We start from the raw sequence: 19,060 nt of genomic DNA on the forward strand, positions 1-19,060 counted from the left end.
AACAAAACAGCCAGACCTGTCGATACAATTTCCGAAGTCAGCCAGGCAAAGCTTCCTGGTTTATGTGTGTTCCTGTCTGTGTGTGTACACACATGTACCCCGTTTGAACTGAGTATTGTACCTAGCTGTGGATATTAGTGCTTTTCCACACCCGATGTTCTTCGCGCCGGGGCAGGCTCCTTTTCCCTCACCCACTGTCCCGGGCGGGCTCCTTTACTCGCAGCCCCGGCACAAGCATGACCAAGTTTTCATACCGGATCCCCCCACAGCGGGAGCCCCTCGGCCCCGGTCGCCAACGGCAGCTCTGAGGCGAATCTCCCGGCGAGCCCGGACGCCTCACCACAGGAGCTACGGGCGGGCAGTGTGAGGCGGCGCTGCTCTACCCGCCCCCGCCGGCCGGGGCAATGCGGTCCCTCCCGGGTAAGGGCATGGAGTTGGCGGGAGTCTATAAAAAGCCGCCGTGAAAGGAGGCGGCCGTGCGGCCACAGCCGACGGGAGAGGCTGAGGCGCGGAGGCGGGGCGCGGCAGCGAGACCGACACCATGATTAACCCCAACTACTACCCGTGGGGCTACGACAGCGACAACGGTGAGTGGGGCCGCGGCCCGGCTCCGCTCTGCTGCGGGCTGGCGAGCACAGCCATTCACGAATGGGGGGACCGTGGGCACCAGGCGGGCCTGGGTCGTCACTCGCAGGTGTGGAAGAGAAGAAGCAGGTGGAAGGAGAGGCCGTGCAGAGAGGTCTCTAAGTTAAATAAAGTCAGTTTTCCTACTATTTATGTAATTTAACATTTGACAGAGCTTTGAAATCCAGCTCTAGGTTAGCCTTGCTCCAGGAGTAGTACTGCTTTCCCACAGCGCAGCCACCATCCTTCCTGCCTGCAGAGGCTGTAAACCTGGCCTCAGTCAGGCTTCTTCCACATTTAAGTGCTTGCTAGAACTGTGACGATAATTAAATCCATGTTGCACATTTCTGGTTTCTTTAGGTATCAATGGCCTTTTCTTTCTCCAGATGGTTGCATGGTGCCACATTGGAATCATACACCATCATAGAAACATGAAATGGTTTAGGTTGAAAGGAATAAAAAGATCATAAAGTTCCAGTGCCCCTGCTGTGGGCAGAGGCACGTTCCACAAAACCATGTTGCTCAAAGCCACATCCAACCTTGCCTTGAACACTTCCATGGATAGAGCATCCACAGCTTCTCTGGGCAATCATTTGGGTATACCCCATCATACGTCTAGCCACTGGTAGACTTAGAGTGTACTCCTCTAGTTTCCTTCCTTGGTGTATTGTCAGTCTCCTGACAAGTAAAGTATTACGGTTGCTATGAAAGTTTAGGTTCAGTTGAATGACTTGCAGTATCCAGTATTTCAACTAGAATAACCTAATTGCTACACTAATTATACAGTGAAACTCTTCACATGGCATGACTAACAACCAGACTATTAGTAACCTATTTATTAGTACATTTAATTGATGTTCTGTAGCTAGGTAAAGCCAAGCTTGCATTTAATTGTAACATTAAGTGTAATTCATACCTAGCTGGAAAAGGTTGTCTTGATGTTTCTCTGGCCTTCTTTCTAGGACCAGATCAGTGGCACAAAAATTACCCGATTGCCAAAGGACGCCATCAGTCACCTATTGAAATCAATAACAAAGAAGTGCATTATGATCCCTCCCTGCTACCATGGTTTGCTAGTTACGATCCTGGTGCAGCGAAGACCATCCTCAACAATGGGAAAACCTGCAGAGTTGTATTTGATGATTCATTCGATAGATCAGGTTAGTTTTGTTTTCATCTCAAGCTTTCATTATATATTAGTGACTATTTCTGAAGCTGGTTGGAGAGCAGAGTGTGCTCTGAATGCTCATGGCTGTCAGAAGGTTTCTGTGTATTGCTCATGTGTGAAGTGCAGGCTTCTGTGATGCCAGTGCTCTGCAAAACTGGTGGGAAAAGCCTAGGACCAATTTTAAAGGATACAGGTAAAATCCCAGGGAATGGAGAGAGCTGCAAGGAAGCTTGGTGAAGGGTGAATTAAGGTGTAAGGTAGATTTCTGAACTTCCTATAGTCATTGCAGTTGTCTTGTTTTCCAGGAGCAAGGAGTCCAGGCACTATCTAAGGACCAAATTCCATTTAAGCTATATGAGATGCCCAGCAAAACACCTTTAACCGTGTATCTGGCTGAAATTACAGTATTTGTAAACTGTACCTATGTAATTTCTGATAAATGAATTAATGAACCGTATGTTGCCACAAAGTCATGGTATTTAATCAGCTAAAACTCTCTTCGGCATTCATGAGATTTTGTCTTAATAAATTTTATTGAGATGAAAATATCCAGTGTCTCAGATTTAATGTCCAAAATCTTACATCCACTTGTAATTATGACAACAATGTGCTGCATATATAATGCATATCTTTTAAGGGCTACTAGGGTATATATTTTAAAGAGATTCTTCTGTTTAACAGGTGCTAGAAATACTTAGTTTATGTTGGCAGAATCACCTACGTTTCATGTTAATACTGTTGGCTATATTTCAAAGGAAAAAGCACTACTGAAAAAAGCATGAAATTGCATTACTGCTGTGATAAAAAGAAAAATCAAATGCATACCTCACTCTTTAATTCTTGTATCAAGGTCAACAGAGTTGTGTTGTTATTTCTTGTACCTGGGATGGTAAAGAAAAGGAAAAAAAATGTCAATTTCAGGAAAATATTCAAAGCTTGTCTTACATAGTGTGCAGATTTATTTCTTAACTGCATTAAAAGTTTCAATTTCTATTACAATATAACTAGTATTGATGCTGTAATTACTAGGAATTTTACTCATAGTTTGGTCTTAAATATATATATGCATGATTTAATTTAATGGATTTTTAATTACTGAGGTGGGTTTCGTGAAGATAGGGGATCAACATGTATGTAAGCTGAACTAGTTAATACACTATCAAAACACAAAAATGACTGTGTGGTGAAGACTTTGATTAATTTTTTAGCAAAGTGGGAATCTTTAATGTTGTTTGAATAAAAATAGTAATGTCAGATGGCATGATGCATCAGCAAGGAGGTGTAGCTATGGCTACATGGATAATGTCCGTGACCACTACTTGCCTTTTTTTACCATAGAGTCATAGAATAGTTAGGGTTGGAAAGGACCTTAAGATCATCTAGTTCCAACCCATCTGCCATCCCTTGTATTTGTTTGGAACAGCATCAGATATATCAGTGGTTTCATCTTTTGCATAAATGTCAAAGTAATTCTTGTTCAGAATTACTCAGATTTTGCCTAGGAGGGAGTATGCAAGCTCTACAATCTGCAGGATGGATCTAATACTGGCCACAAAGAGCAGAAAGTTTTGGAATGTTCTTGTTTATTTTGTTTTCCAGATTAACTTCTCAGTAACTGTTGTATTCTGATCTCAGAAATAAAAAATGACTCACTGGAAAAAAAGGTGTAGTTCTCAGTTCTTTGAAGGCAAGAAACATTCAGGGTTTACTGTTATGTTTCCTTTGTTATACCATTGCCTGCAGAGTCTGTGGGTGGTGTTCCTTCTCTAATATAATGCTAATCACAGGACTAATTCCACTGTGCATACTCCTACTGACTTGAGCATGTTTTACGTATTTTACGATATGTACAGTGATTTTTTTTGTGTGTAAAGAAATAACCATCTGCATAATACATACATACGTAATAGCAATCTTGTAGGAATTGAGCTTTTATTCCTCTGGAACAAAAACATTTTGTCTGTCTGTATCTCTGTCTGTGTCTCTGTATCTCTGTACCTCTCTCTCTCTCTGTATCTCTCTCCCTCTGTAGCTCTCTCTCTCTATCTATAGAGTGGTCATATTCATATATGTAGTTCTGTGTAGATTTTCATTGGTGGTAGATGAAACAGGTTGCTGAATAAATTGCAAACATGAGTGATAAATCAGATTGCTTTGGATGTCTCCAAGTTTTACTTCCATTGTGTCTTCTCTGCGAGGAATACTTTGAATATTTGCATTGGGACAGTTTCTTAAACTCAAATTATTAGAGAGAAGCTTTCAGGGAAAACTGCCATTCAATGTGATTCACATTATGTTGAAAAAGGCCTTATTATTCTTATCTTTGGAGTTGGTCTAGTGTAAGTGAGGAATTTTTCTACAGCTGTTTATAAAGTCTGGTTGACTTTAAGACTCTATTATACAGTTGAAGGCTTTGATGACAGATACTTGCTTTAGGTGCTGTGTCCTGCCTTAGCTGCCTGTCCATACAAATTAATGCATTGTTGCAGACTCAGTTCCCTGTTTGACCGTACCAATGGGGAAGAAGAACTGTAAGCACTGTAAGGTCATTTCAGGTGGAGGCTGGAGTCTCAAAATCCAAGAAAGAACTGGGAGCTGTATTCAAAACTACCAAGGTGGCTGTGCTGAATAAAACCCTTACTAGAACTTGGTTACTTTGTCAGCCTACCACTGCTATGTTTTTCAGCCTGAATGGTAACACAGATACTCTTTTAGATCCAGCAGTGACTCTGGTTTTGTTTTGAATTAGGGTTGCAATCTTAGTTCTACTAGCACAGTCCATTTGCTTTTAAAATTCAAACAATATTCATGCCAGAGAAGTGTCCTGAGAGCACCTATCTGGTCGAACCATTGTCATGATGCCGTGTGCGATACATAGCTTGCAACTTTCTTACAATTAATGATTTGTTGGCTTTCTTTGTAGTATCTTGGTTAGATGGCTAGATCAAGATGTTCAATCATTTAATAAACAGTAAAGATATGTAATCTTGTACTGGAATCCAGACAGAGCAACTGAGGAGAGATGCACTAAGGCTATGTCAAATGGATGCCTCCTTTATCTTCTCACTTTGTTGTTTTTGTTGTCTCCTTGGCACTTTCTATGGAGGTTCATTGGCCAGATTACTACTTTTAGTGACTTTCTGATGGATGACATTCAGGGCTTGGAGTACCTCAGTGCAGGCACACTTTCTTACAAGGCTACTTTGATGGTGCCTGCAGAATCTTTAATTTTCTTATCAAAGGAATGTGTGTGTTTGGAAGTGGATGATGAATAAAATAATTTAAAGTGACAGTTACTGTTCCTTATCCATATCTTTTAGTATGACTCATGCTTGTGGAAAGCATTTCATAGAGTACCACTTTGTGGGAAATCTCATTTATCTTTGCAGGTGAGATTTTGGTTATCAGTTTCTGGTGAATAAGCATCTACTTGTTGGTTGGTTCTAAAACAATGAGGACAAGCCCCATAAAATTTAATTAAAACTAGGAGAAGTCTGTCTATAAATATACAGCTTTTGGTTGATTCCTGCAAAATGCTGCTTAACATTTTGTGTTCTGAATTTACAATGGGAAAAGCCAGTATCGATTACAAGAATAGCACAGCTAAATCCCAGTGCTTGTGTACCTGCGGTACAGCGGCTATGCTGCATACCACAAAAGGCAGCAAAGTTAAATTCTTCAGTGTTTGAAACATCTATTATATGTAGTGTCTCGTGAAGGTACTGAGAGTTACTATGAGCACTGAAAACCTTGGGTACAGAGAATTTAGGAGGTCAGTTTCTGTTAACCTTGAATTTCCATTGTTAGAGATAAAAATGCTTGAACAGTCAAGGGTTCAAGCTATGCAGTTACACAGTGCACTGTCAGTTTTTTGCCTCTGGAGATGGGGATTTCAGCCCTGCCCCAGATCACAAACAAGGTGGATGGAACACTTCTCCAATGAGGAAAGGCTGAGAGAGCTGGGCTTTTTCAGCCTAGAGAAGACTCTGGAGACCTTAGAGCACCCTTCCAATACCTAAAGGGAGCTTGCAGGAAAGATGGGGGAAGTCTTTTTAGGCAAGGCCTCCTGCGAAAGGATGAGGGGTAATGGTTTTAAATTAAGAAGGGAGATTGAGGCTGGACATAAGGAAAAGTTTTTTTGCAGTGAGGGTGGTAAAACACTGGCACATCTTTCCCAGGGAGCTGGTGGATGCACCATCCCTGGGGAGACATGCAGGGGCCAGGCTGGATGTGGTTCTGGGCAACCTGATCTAGTTCATGATGTCCCTGTTCATTGCAGGGGGTTTGGACTAGATGACCTTTGAAGGTCCAACTCAAACTGTTCTATGATTCTATGAGTTGGGAGCTGAGTGATTAATAGGCTGTGATCAAGAGGCACAGAGCTGGACAAGGTGTGTTACAGTGCATGTGAGGGTGGATTGCATGCTGACAGACTTCTGACAGACACTTCTCTTTCCCAGTCTGTCCCTATAAGTTCAAATACAAACAAAAGTAATTCTGCATATCTGTTCAGTGCTTGCTAAAGAAAATTTCAGTGAGAACTGAAATCTCCGTTCCAAAAGCTTTTAGGAAGCAGATTTTATCTCTGCAGTTAGCCAGTACAGAGATCCTCTTTTGAGCACAGGATTTTTATAACATCTGAAATGTGGCCCTGACATTAAAAACCTGTGAGTTTTAGAGTGCACTGTTAGATTCTGTTATAAAGCAGTCTAACAAAGGTAATGTGTCTTTTTCAACTGTCATGCAGTAATACCTTACTAATTTAATTTTGCTATGGTTTACCAGTTCACTTTATGGATTTGGCAGGATGTGAGGATTATAAATCTTGTATGAACAGTTATTTCTTCTCATGTGTTTATAAGTACAACTCACCTCATGAGTCTGGTGCTCCTTATTGGGATAAAACATAAATGTATTGGCTTTTGCAAATCATAGGTGTTACTATGTGGATATAACTATGAGTTCGCAAAGCTTGCTAAAGATACAAGATTAGACAAATTGAAAATGGCCAGAACTCTTGAGCAAAATGGAGTCGCATAGCAAACAAATTTGTAAAGGTAAAAGAAGGGGGGGGAAGGGGGGGGGGGGACGACGACTGGATATAAAGAAAGCTAGTGCCTGGAAAACATAAAGTACTTTTAGCTTAACTTAGGTTGGAGATAAAGAACAACGTTTATGTTGTAAGTCTGTGGAATTTAGTGACCCCACTAAACATGAGTAAATTATTTCACACCATCCTTCTACTTATCAATTAGTTTAGAGACAGTGCCTCCCAAACATCTGCTAGCTTTGGATACTCCTTGCCTGCCCATCCTGCAATAAATTTTGCAGGAAGGTCTCACTGTTCTAAATCTTTGCCAGCCATCAGAAAAATTATGGGTATAGCTGGTTTCAGCTAGTTTTGTGATTACTGGGGCATCCAACTGTGCCAAAGGTGAAAAGTACACTGTGAGGAAGACTGCTTACTTCATCCTCAAGACCCCTGCCCACAGTCACCGGAGAGCAGTGCACAGACGCCAAGAGGAGCAGACTTATGATAATAAGTTCCTGGAGCTAGTTATAATATTCCCCGCCTATACGCAGGAATTACGAATATGTATGTGACTAATGCAATAGTGAAAGTATATAAACCTGTAACAAATGCTAATCAGTGCACTTCTGGCTATGGTCACGCGCCCAGCGCTGTTGCTTTTGCTTTATTGACTTTGTCCCTCAATAAAGCCCTGTTATCTCCATTAGAGGAGTGAGCTTCTGTTTCACATTATGTTTTTCCACCTGACTTTGACAGTATGCTTTCACAGCAAACAGGCAAGGCATTTGTGTAGCCATTACTTTCTCAATTTTACCTTAATGAGGATAGAGACAACTGACATTAGTGCAAATTAACAACCAGACCCCTACCTAAGGTGCTCAGCAAGTAGATGCACGTATTTCTAAAGCTTATTGTCACTTTTCTGTTGTTAAGGACACCCTGCTAACTAAGGTGGAATGGAGTGGCCGTCTCCACTCAAACTACATCACACATTCATTTTGCTGTGTAAACACAAAGTGAAATACAGAGGGGTTTTTCTTGCATTAATTGCATTCTTCTGTGCAACACCTGCCCTCTCTTGAACAAACATCTGCCTCAATACATCATAAACGGAGCAGCATGAGACAGAACTGGCTAATACATGGAATGAGTGGAGTGACTCCATTGTGGGTGGAAAAAACCCAAAAAGCCAGTTCTCCTTTTTTAAAAGCTCGCTCTTTTTATTTCATCGAGTGTCATAGGCAGAAGCTCAGAGTTTAAGTCATGAGGCCTGCTAGAAAAGCATCTTTTACTACATGTCTTGTGCTAGGAGTTATCACAGCTTTAAAAGTGGGAGTCTCAGTTATGTGAGTATTTCCTATGAAATAATTGTTAGACTAATTCCCTGATACATATAAATATGTAAACATATAAAAAGCTATATTTTAACACCACTGAAAAACAAAGATACTGTAGTTTCTTTTGTAAACTTTTACTTCATATTTTTTTTCTAACTGTTATATGGATGTGTATTCATGTTAGTATTTTCTGAATGCAAAAATCCAAGAGGATAAAGATACCTTCAGAATTCAGGTTCCAAGCCACATGTTTTTTTTTAAATAAAGATTTCTTTTACTATCTTTGAGATATGCAGGCATACTTTGGGATTTTTTATGTTTTAGATATTGGAGAAAGTCATTCTTGCAACTGTTCTGTTTACCGTCTTTAAAATATAGCAAAATTTAATTACATTGTAATCATAAACATTTTTTCTACGATTTACACTACTCCCTTGCAATTAAAAGAAAGAAAATGCCTTTTTGCCCCTGAGGAGATGGTGGTTTATAGGTATCTTAGTATTTGCTTCATTCTGTGTGCTAAGTAAAAGCTGCTGTCTATTTATAATTGCATGAAACAGGAATGTGTTGGCACACAGTGATGCAGAGCTTCATGTAATGCCCAATCGAAAAGTGTCTGATGCTGGCCCGTCAGTGGAAATAATGACACATTTTTACCTTAAACTGGATTATTTGGTCTTACAGATCTATTTTAATGGAGAATTGATGGCCTTGTCAGCTGCTACTGTTACTGTGTCTGCATTGGCCACGGTACTGAACGTCTGTGGGAACAAGTAAAGGGAAGTTGTTGAGAATAGCAGCTTGCTCTTAATGTTCAGTAAAGAATACTCTTGGTACGTTATTTCTGGAGATGATAGTGGATTTCATTCCTTTTTAGATTTAAGGATATTTTTCTCTAACATATAAAAGACCTGTTCTTGAGAACTGCGGAATGGCTTATAGGGATGCTATAACTTCTGTCTCCATATAAAGTGAGTGAGGATTGAATATTAATTAGCATTTGGTGAATGTGCAAAAGTTATTCCCTTTTATTGTGAGACCCTTTCAAATACATCACCTTCATTTAGGACATAATGTAAAAATGTGTAAAAAATGTAAAAGTTTAGAATCATAGAATAGTTAGGGTTGGAAAGGACCTTAAGATCATCAAATTCCAATCCCCCTGCCATGGGCAGGGTCACCTCACACTAAACCATATCATCCAAGGCCTTGTCCAAACTGGCCTTGAACACTGCCAGGGATGGAGCATTCACAACCTCCCTGGGCAACCCAATCCTGTGCCTCACCACCCTAAGAGGAAAGAATTTCCTCCTTATATCCAATCTAAACTTCCCCTGTTTAAGTTTTAACCCATTACCCCTTGTCCTATCACTACAGTCCCTAATGAAGAGTCCATCCCCAGCATCCCTATAGGCCCACTTCAGATACTGGAAGGCTGCTATGAGGTCTCCACGCAGCCTTCTCTTCTCCAGTCTGAACAGCCCCAACTTTCTCAGCCGATCTTCATATGGGAGGTGCTCCAGTCCCCTGATCATTCTCGTGGCCCTCCTCTGGACTTGTTCCAACAGTTCCATGTCCTTTTTATGTTGAGGACACCAGAACTTCACACAATACTCCAAGTGAGATCTCACAAGAGCCGAGTAAAGGGGCAGGATCACCTCCTTCGACCTGCTGGTCACTCTCCTTTTGATGCAGCCCAGGATACGGTTGGCTTTCTGGGCTGTGAGCACACACTGCCGGCTCATGTTCATTTTCTCATCGACCAGCACCCCCAAGTCCTTCTCTGCAGGGCTGCTCTGAATCTCTTCTCTGCCCAACCTGTAGCTGTGTCTAGGATTGCTCCAACCCAGGTGTAGGACCTTGCACTTGGCATGGTTAAACTTCATGAGGTTGGCATCAGCCCACCTCACAAGTGTGTCAGGGTCCCTCTGGATGGCATTCCTTCCCTCCAGCGTATCGACCGAACCACACAGCTTGGTGTCATCAGTAAACTTGCTGAGGGCGCACTCAATCCCACTGTCCATGTCACTGACAAAGATGTTAAACAAGACCGGTCCCAACATCGATCCCTGAGGGACACCACTCGTTACTGGTCTCCAGCTGGACATTGAGCCATTGACCACAACTCTTTGTGTGCGGCCGTCCAGCCAGTTCTTTATCCACTGAGTGGTCTATTCATCAAATTGGTGTCTCTCCAATTTAGAGACAAGGATGTCATGTGGGACAGTGTCGAATGCTTTACACAAGTCCAGGTAGATGACATCAACTGCTCTACCCCTGTCCCTCAGTTCTGTAGCCCCATCATAAAAGGCCACCAAATTGGTCAGGCAGGAATTATTTAGAATACAGAGTATTGTTCATCACAGGCTGAACTTTTCTTTAGGGAAATAACTTGCATTCTCAGAGGTTGCTTTTCTGGAACATTTGCTGGTTTTATTTTCCTTTCCGACTGCTGAAGGGTGCAGCTATTATAGCAGAAGCAGCACCAGTAATGTTGCTTTTAAAACAAATAAATCATAGCCTGCAGTAAGGGACAAAACTTGTAGTGTTTTGTGAGAGTTTGTTTATCATCTAGTACTTCAGTTGCTGATCTTAATCATGGCTATTTTTGTTTGCTCTGATATAGGTAGATACTACATGGATTTCAGGGGAAGATTAAAATATCTAAATTTAGGTGGTTTATGTGGGCTTTTAAAAGTAGGTGGGTTATGTCTCTAAACATTCTAGTCAACAGAGATGCAGCCACACTTAATCAATGGAGTCCAGAGAGCAATTCAGGTCACCATCTGTTGAGTATCTACCTTAAGGCAAGCAGAATTGACTGTAGAGGGTTGACTGTTCTGATTAGGGGCTTGCTTCCCAAACATAGGTATCTCATGCTATTTTTGATGACCCAGTGTACTCACCTTGCCTCCAGATACTGCTTTAGAAAAGTACAGTTCTGCAAATTTTCAGCCACATCTTCCAGAGGTCCAGGTGTATTCACAGTATCCCAGAAGGTACTAGAGTCACATTTATGCAACTGCATTAAAACAATGATCTCTATTAACTATAATGGAAGCCTAGACACAAATAATTTTCATCTGCCTGTAAGTGCATATAGCTGAAGATGGTTTCCTAGAGTGCTGCTAAAATCAGTGCAGAGTTACTTAGTACTCTCAGAACATATAGCACCTGTAATAAATCTTTTTAATATATATATATATTTCTTTTAAAATAATTGGAAGATACTTGAGTCTAATGCTGTTGCAGATTATCAATTGCAGTGCTGAGAGGTGGGCCACTTCCAGGAGTCTACAGGCTGCGTCAACTTCACTTTCATTGGGGTTCGTCTGATGACCATGGCTCTGAGCATGTTGTGAATGGAGTGAGATATGCAGGAGAGGTAAGACTCACCACTTTTTTTCCTTTAAAACAGGGTGTAAAATAACATTTGTCATTAGTGTTCAGGTGGGACAAAATTTGTTATTTGTCTGCTTTTCAAAGAGTTCTCTATTTATTTCTAGCTTTCTGTCTGTTCTTACTTCCACCGAGTCTTAAGTGTGAGTCAGATTGAAGTAATTCTCACTAAGGAAGAATACATGTGAAACAAAAGTTTCCATGTTCTCAGACCAAAGTGGCTTGAAACACAGGACAGCAAGACTGAGTTACTGAGAAGCAGTGCAAACTTACTAAACAGTATTCTGAAAGTATAGTAGTATAGCAGATAGTAGCAACAGAAAGGAGGAAGAATGTGTTGCTTTGATTTTCTGCCACTTGAGGATAATAAGGGAGAATGAGAACTGTATTCTAATAGTATACAGATCTTACATTCATATGGGTTCTTTGCTAGAATTGCTGTAATTTGAAAGCCAAATGGAAATGAATCGCATATCAGTAGATGACTTTTGAACTGTATGTTCTGCCTGCTTACTTAAGTATCTTTTATGTGTTCTTCAGCTTTAAGATGAGATTTCTGTTCTTTTTTGCAATTTCTATATTAAGATGTTTATAGTTCATTTTAAAGCAAATAGTAGCCTAAGTTTAAATATGTAACTTATATATGGATTGCTGTCCATTTTTTCTTTCTTTTTTTTTTCTGAAGGTCTAATCCTCATTCCTTGTTGCATCAAATGCTCTTAACATATATGATGAACTCTAAATTCAGGCTTTGATGGCTTGCTATTCAATAATGGACATTTTTTTCATGCATTTCTTTGCTTTTAGCTACATTTATTACACTGGAATCCCAAATACAGTAATTACCTTGATGCTGTGAGGAGAACTGATGGAATAGCTGTTTTGGCCATATTTTTGCAAGTAAGTAGAGGCATACAATGCTTATTTGTAATGCTACTATAGAGTTTTCTATTCTTACAGGCTTAAAAAAGCAAAACCCTCTGAATGTTTTCTAGGGATCGAACCACACTGAAGGACTTGACTTTCAGTAATGCATGCTTTTCGAGTTACAGAGCCTGAGTCATGTTATTTCAAAGGGTATCCAATACTACACACACTTGTCCCAGCAGCTATTGTGTCACTATGTGAGTGGTGGAAGCTGTAAATTCAGATGTATTTGTCCCTGCTTTGGGGACACAATGTCAGTAGTGGCTCTCTGACCAGTAGCAGTCAGCTGTCTCTATGCTAATCATGGTCTGATTTCAAGGACAGATATAGCTTCTAGGCTTTTCATGCACTTTCTCCCAGCAGAACTAACTCACAGGCAATACCAGTATCTTATTCTTTTTTAAAGTCTTTGGGGCCATGCAGTCTTACCCTGAAATATTGGCCTTTGCTGTCTCTTGTTTAACGGATATTCACTAAGGATAGAAAGATGGATGTCTATGTTGAGATCGGCAATTGTAGACATAGATCCGACCATGAAAGCTATTTTTTTAACTAGACTAAAACTTATTCAATTTCTGTACTTGAGTCTGAACAGATAATTATCTTTGTTAGGCTAAAATTTCATGTCAAAAGGAATCGCTGTATTGTGAATTACCCACAATGCTGAGTTTCTGTACTGATATAATTTCTTCATTTGGATCATAATATCTGTTTGGGTATAGACAAAGGCTACAGGCAGAAGACCTAGCTTATTAGGCTGTTAGGGGTGATAGGTGTGGTTAATGAGTTGTAATTTTGTAGTTGATACATGTTTAGATGCATATAAAACAGGAAAACGAAGAAAACTGATTGAACAGAACTCTGGTTAGCTGTTGTTTCTTCTCTACAGGTAGGGGAAACTCCCAAACCAGAGATGAAGAGAATTCTTGAAGAAATAAATGCTATCAAAACAAAGGTAACCATATTGGGCTTCTCATTATAGGGAAATTGCTGCAAACCCTCAGGACAGAAAAAAAAAACAACAACTCAGGAGTCATGACTTTCTAGGTTTCAAATTCTGCTCTGCAATATTGCCATAATATACTTGTGAATAAAACCATGGGTAGCTTTTCCTTAACAGTGTAAGTCCTTCCTTCCATTTACATATGAGCCTTCTTTGGCTTTAGTGTGCCTCATGATTTCATGAAAATGTGAGTCATCTTGCCAAATTTTACACCTAAAAAGTAGGCATGGAATCTTACTCTCTCAGTCATCAGTGACAAAAGAAAGGCACCGTTGGAAATTGGTCCATTCCTTCCTGAAATATACTGCCTAATGGACCTTTGTAAATGCTGTTGACTAGACATCTATGTCTCAGATAACATTATGTGATAAGAATGTCACATTTCATAGGCTGTCTTGTTTGCTATTAGAGTAAATATTTTAAATCTGGACTACCTGTCTCACTTCATTATATAGTGTCCTAACCCAGTGTTCAGTAGATAGACAGAATTTCCATAAGAAAGGAGGCCAGAAGGAAGAGTATTTCTGCAGAGAAATGACCAAAGCACATCTGTACTGGATGCTGTTTCACATGAGTTAGCTCAGGTACAAGAAGTACCATTATGAAGTTATTTGTTGTGTCATGCTCCTCTGAGGCCATCTGTGAGAGTCATTCAGTCCACTTATCTTTACACTGCATCAGTATGTCTTGTGTAGATGTGTGCTTAGTTTCCTTAGTTCGTATCTATGAAGTACCTGAGTCACTCTGTTTCTTAAAATACCAGAGCTGCATCTTTACCTAATCCTGACTAGAACTGTTGAAGACTTTTCTGTTTGGTTTTGTCTTATTTGTTGGTTTTGTTATGTGTGTGGGTTTTTTTTTCCTAAGGGGAAAGAAGCTCCTTTTCCAAACTTTGATCCTTCAATTCTTTTCCCTAAATCTCATGACTACTGGACATACCACGGGTCTTTCACTACTCCACCTTGTGAAGAGTGCATCACCTGGATTATTCTGAGAGACCCTATTATAGTCAGCTCAGACCAGGTAAATTTCAAATAGATAATATTTTACCCACTTCTTTTTAGTTACATGACATAACCTGATCTTACTCGTTTGGCAAGGAAAATACTCATTGGATTCTGTGAGAAAGTGTATGATTAAAAGGGCAGAACTGAATGCTTTAGAAACTACACTGAGACTCCATAGGGGACCTCTAAAAATCTTCCAAGGACTGCAGACTGCAGTTGTATGTGCTATCAACCTATTAGATATACCTATTTGTCTGTAAGACTCCTACATTAATTAATTGAGCAGAAATGGTGACCTTCTTTATTTGGAGCATCTCATTGTTTCCTATCCCACATCAGACATTATGGGTTCACATCCACAAAGAGCTTTAAAGATCAGTAAAATCATAACACAGTGTAGATGGTAAGAGTTTATAGCAGTCTGGAGCATGATTGACAGCAAGCAGTAATTACTACATGAGAGTCCTTGCTCCTGTGGGCAAGAGACCTTTTACAACATCAACTAAAAAATTACTAGTTCTCTCTTTGTTTCCCAGTCCTTGTGTTCCCACAGTGTTAACTCTTGCTGGTAGGAAACTAGCTGGATGTGGCTCATACCTTGTATTTTACACAGAGCTCAAAGCACTGCATTACACTAAAAGCCAATGCAGGAAAGCTCAAACCATTAACTTGTATTCTCCTGCAACCATTTGAATCATAACACTGACATATTTTATCTAAAGCTTATGTTAAGTTTGCACTAACAACTTCGATTATGCAGTTTTTTTTTCAGCCATTTATGTCAAGCATCCTCATGTAAAGTCTTTATTGCTTACGATGATCAATGTTTGAGGGTAGTCACTAGGCAAATTATGAAATAAAGCTGCTGTGGAAAAGTGACCATCTGCAATGAAATGCAGTGGGACAGCCGGGTACCCTAACTGCTTTGCACAGTGAATGAAGGAGGAGTCCAGTGTTCTCACCTCATGCAGCTGAGCATGTCCAATTCTGAACATCCTACTTTGCAAGTGTGTCTCTTATAGCATGCTTCTTTCAAAAACATCTTCTATCAGAATCCAAATTTAATGGAATAGGTGATTCTCTTTGCCACATATTCTAGATGGCATCATGGAAAGAAGAAAATTACAAATGAGCTGTATCAGGTGCTCGATACCCATGTTTCTGTAAGGTACACCAGCTACTGTGTACAAATACAGTAGAAAGACTTTCCTCACTTCAGAGTGCCTGCAGTCTAAGTAATGTGTTCATAAAAGAGGATTGTGTTACCAATTACTTCTAATCCTAGAAAGCGTTCTTGAAAGCATACTACCAGACAGCCTCATTAATAGTTAATTATTTTAAGTGCGTGCACGTGCATTTACAGTGGATTGCTGGGATGCTTTTGCAGCCAGATGGTAACAGTTTAATAGCCACAAGAGTAAGTGCAGTCACTATGAATCAGTACTCTGCAGGAAAATCAATTCACCAGGAAACTCTTTGAGATGCAGAGTGGGTAGCCTAGCTGCTCAGATTACTCTTAATGAAAGGATAGGGATTTAACTGTGGAGTAACTATCCAATTGCAGACTATTTGTTTTCACCTTTATGTAGATATAGTCTGAATATATGCCTCCTCCCTTCTTTTTCTTTTTCTTTTTCTTTTTCTTTTTCTTTTTCTTTTTCTTTTTCTTTTTCTTTTTCTTTTTCTTTTTCTTTTTCTTTTTCTTTTTCTTTTTCTTTTTCTTTTTTTCTTTTTCTTTTTCTTTTTCTTTTTCTTTTCCTTTTTCTTTTTCTTTTTCTTTTCCTTTTTCTTTTGCCAAGTAGGGCAGATCTTCCACAAATAATAATAAAACCAGCAACTTCTGAATAGCACTTTATGAGTATTAACAAAACTGATCAACTATTTTCATGTTTTACTTTTCCCATACAAATTATTCTTCATCTGAAATCTAATTTCAGATTAATAATCCATCTGATGCATATTATACTGGTTAGAAATGTGGCAGACAGCTGTCTTTTCTGAGCTATGTAGTGAACAGCAATGTTGAGATGCCTGAACTGGCTCAGCCCATAAACTAGAATTAGTATAGTCACAGTGGACTCAACTTTTACAGCCTAGACAGAAGTTCTGCTTCTGTCAAACTTGAACTCTGTACCATAAAAGATAGGTACATCAGTCTGTTGAAGCTAGTGGCAAAGTTGATGTGAACTATGCATGGGGCTACATCTTCAGTGTACACATGGGAAAATGTTTGCATGCTTTCAATGGTAAGCCATTAGACAAGAATTGTCAAGTGTCTGAATCACTGCTGCCATGTTATCTAATGTTGTTCATGGTAGTGACAACAAATGAACATAATGTATCTGTGAGTGAATATATGTGCTGTATCCTTTCAAAATCAGAAAGCAGCAGAGGAAGAGCATTACACAGTTTTGAAGAGTATGGGCAGGACTCTTTGTACAGTATCCTTCAAAAACACCCCATACTTGGTTAAAAAAATGGCCAAGGAGAGTCAGGCTTCAGACCCTGTTCACAAACCATTTGAAACCAAGTCATTATCCATATTTGCATTCCTGTTATCAGTAATCGACCTTTTAGTGTCACTACAGTAGAATATATCCTCTGCTGCAGACCCAGCATGGAAGTGAACAATTAGTTTATAATTCAGCGCTAACGCGTTGCTATTCCAGAGGCTTCTTAACAGATACTGAGGCAATAGAAAGGGTTTATTAGGGCATAGGCTTTTCTATTTGCATTATCTGAGGACCTCCTGCAGTTTCTATGGCTCTACACAGTTCTGTAGACAGTACATAAATGACAGTATTTTTCACAGTCCTGTTCAGATAGGACCCATTTTTTCTGTCTTGAATTTTTCTAATACCACTGCTAGGAAAAGAACATGAGTGCAGTTCTTGTGGTGATGGGGCAAAGGACATCTTCACAACTTTGATGTCTCCTTGGCTTAATTGTTGGGCTGTGGATTTGATCCCAAGGGCATCAGACACTGATTTCTGCTCTCCTGCAGATGGCGAAGCTCCGCAGCCTATCCAAGAATGCTGAGAATGAACCTAATCTTCCCTTGGTTGATAACTGGCGCCCAACGCAGCCTCGGTATTTCAGGATGGTGAGCGCATCATTCCTGTAGGACCTGGCTCAAGCTGGGTGTCCCTGAGTGAAGGGACATCTGGAACTAAGAGATGGTTTTGGTTTGTGTCCTCTGTTGCATTTAGACAGAACTCCATCTGTAGGTCTGGAGGGTGAAACTCTGAGTCATGAAATGTGAATTTCACTTTCAGAGCATAATATTTACTTAGACAAATCCTATCATTAAAATGGAAGTAGAGAATCTGTTTGGGTCTTCATTACTGCTTTAGCATTAACTTTCATTAATAGTACAAAGGAAGAAAGAACATGCTACTAACAACTACAAAACCATTTCCTATTGCCCACATGTTGCTTGATGCTTGCCTTATTCCATGCTAAATAGGTTGAACTTAAGAGAGTTGTTTTCAGCATAAAACCATGTTCTTCAGTAGTTGTTTTCAGCATTATCCATATCCTACTCTGCACCGGTTAATGCACAAGGCATCCTTGTAAGCAAAGGAGAGCACTCTTTTGGTATTTTATACTCACATAAAATGTGAAAGGACAGAAAATTGCTTCATAACCATTGATAAAGAACTAAGCTTTTAACTTTTAAATAATGGACAGGTGAAACAGAGGTCTGTTCTGAAAACTGTATTCAAAGAGTTATATGTAGTTAAAACTGTGGGAGAAGAGCTGTTTCTGTTTGTATCACAATTGGTTGTCCATATTAAAAAACTAATTTTCATTTTAATGTAACAATCAAAGGGACATGGATTTTGAGTACTGGGTCTTCATATTCTGAATTTATATTTTCTTTATGTATGCAAGTGGTTTCCTGTGTAAAAGGTGTTAAGATAGGAAGAGTTCTTTTTGTGTTTTGGGGTTTTTTTTGAGGCATATTCTCACTTTATTTGCAAATATAATTGGTCCTGCTATCAAAGAGATTTGTGCATAAATGTCTGGAAACATAGTTTGACTCTCCTGATGAAAATGCAGTTCGCCAGGGTGTACTTGTCTCTTGTTTTGACATAAAGAACAATGAAACAGGATTGTAAGGCTATACTTGATTCTGCATTAAAAAATTCAACAATACTACATTTTTGTTCTGTATATTTTTTTCGATTTCAGAAACGTAAAAATAATGACATTTCAAAGAAAGACTTGTTAGTGCCTCTGTAATACATCTTCATGAAAGTCACTGATGGATGGTATCTTTTTCAGATGTTTGTTTGAACTACAGGAGTACTGATAATATTTCATGTGAGTGCAAGCAAGGAAATAGCATCTTAAATATGCTACATCATTCAGACATCCATATCTATTCTTTTAGTGAGATGACCCTATTCTAACAATGTCTTTTTTGTAATGGCATATGAATCGATTCCTCTTGCAAGTCCATTGCACAGTGGATAAGTACAGGCTGTATCTAAAACCATTAGTCTGAATGGTAATTTGCACTGAGCTCTGGAAATACAAAGCAGCTGTGCTGTGGCAATG

General features: G+C 39.6%; 1 protein-coding gene across 1 annotated transcript; it reads left to right on the forward strand.

Moving 5' to 3' along the window:
- Positions 1-374: 374 nt before the first annotated feature.
- Positions 375-18,658, forward strand: LOC133206667 (carbonic anhydrase 3-like). The gene is made up of 7 exons (XM_061342812.1): positions 375-587; positions 1,587-1,784; positions 11,428-11,546; positions 12,368-12,460; positions 13,377-13,442; positions 14,358-14,513; positions 17,502-18,658. The coding sequence occupies exons 1-7, from the start codon at positions 542-544 to the stop codon at positions 17,619-17,621; spliced, it is 798 nt and encodes a 265-aa protein (XP_061198796.1). The 5' UTR covers positions 375-541; the 3' UTR covers positions 17,622-18,658.
- The last annotated feature ends 402 nt before the right edge of the window (positions 18,659-19,060 follow it).

Source organism: Neopsephotus bourkii, unplaced genomic scaffold (genome assembly GCF_033783945.1).
Source record: "Neopsephotus bourkii isolate Nb327-2 ecotype Australia unplaced genomic scaffold, CSIRO-AGI_Nbou_v1 NB_1820, whole genome shotgun sequence".
NCBI lineage: Eukaryota > Metazoa > Chordata > Aves > Psittaciformes > Psittacidae > Neopsephotus > Neopsephotus bourkii.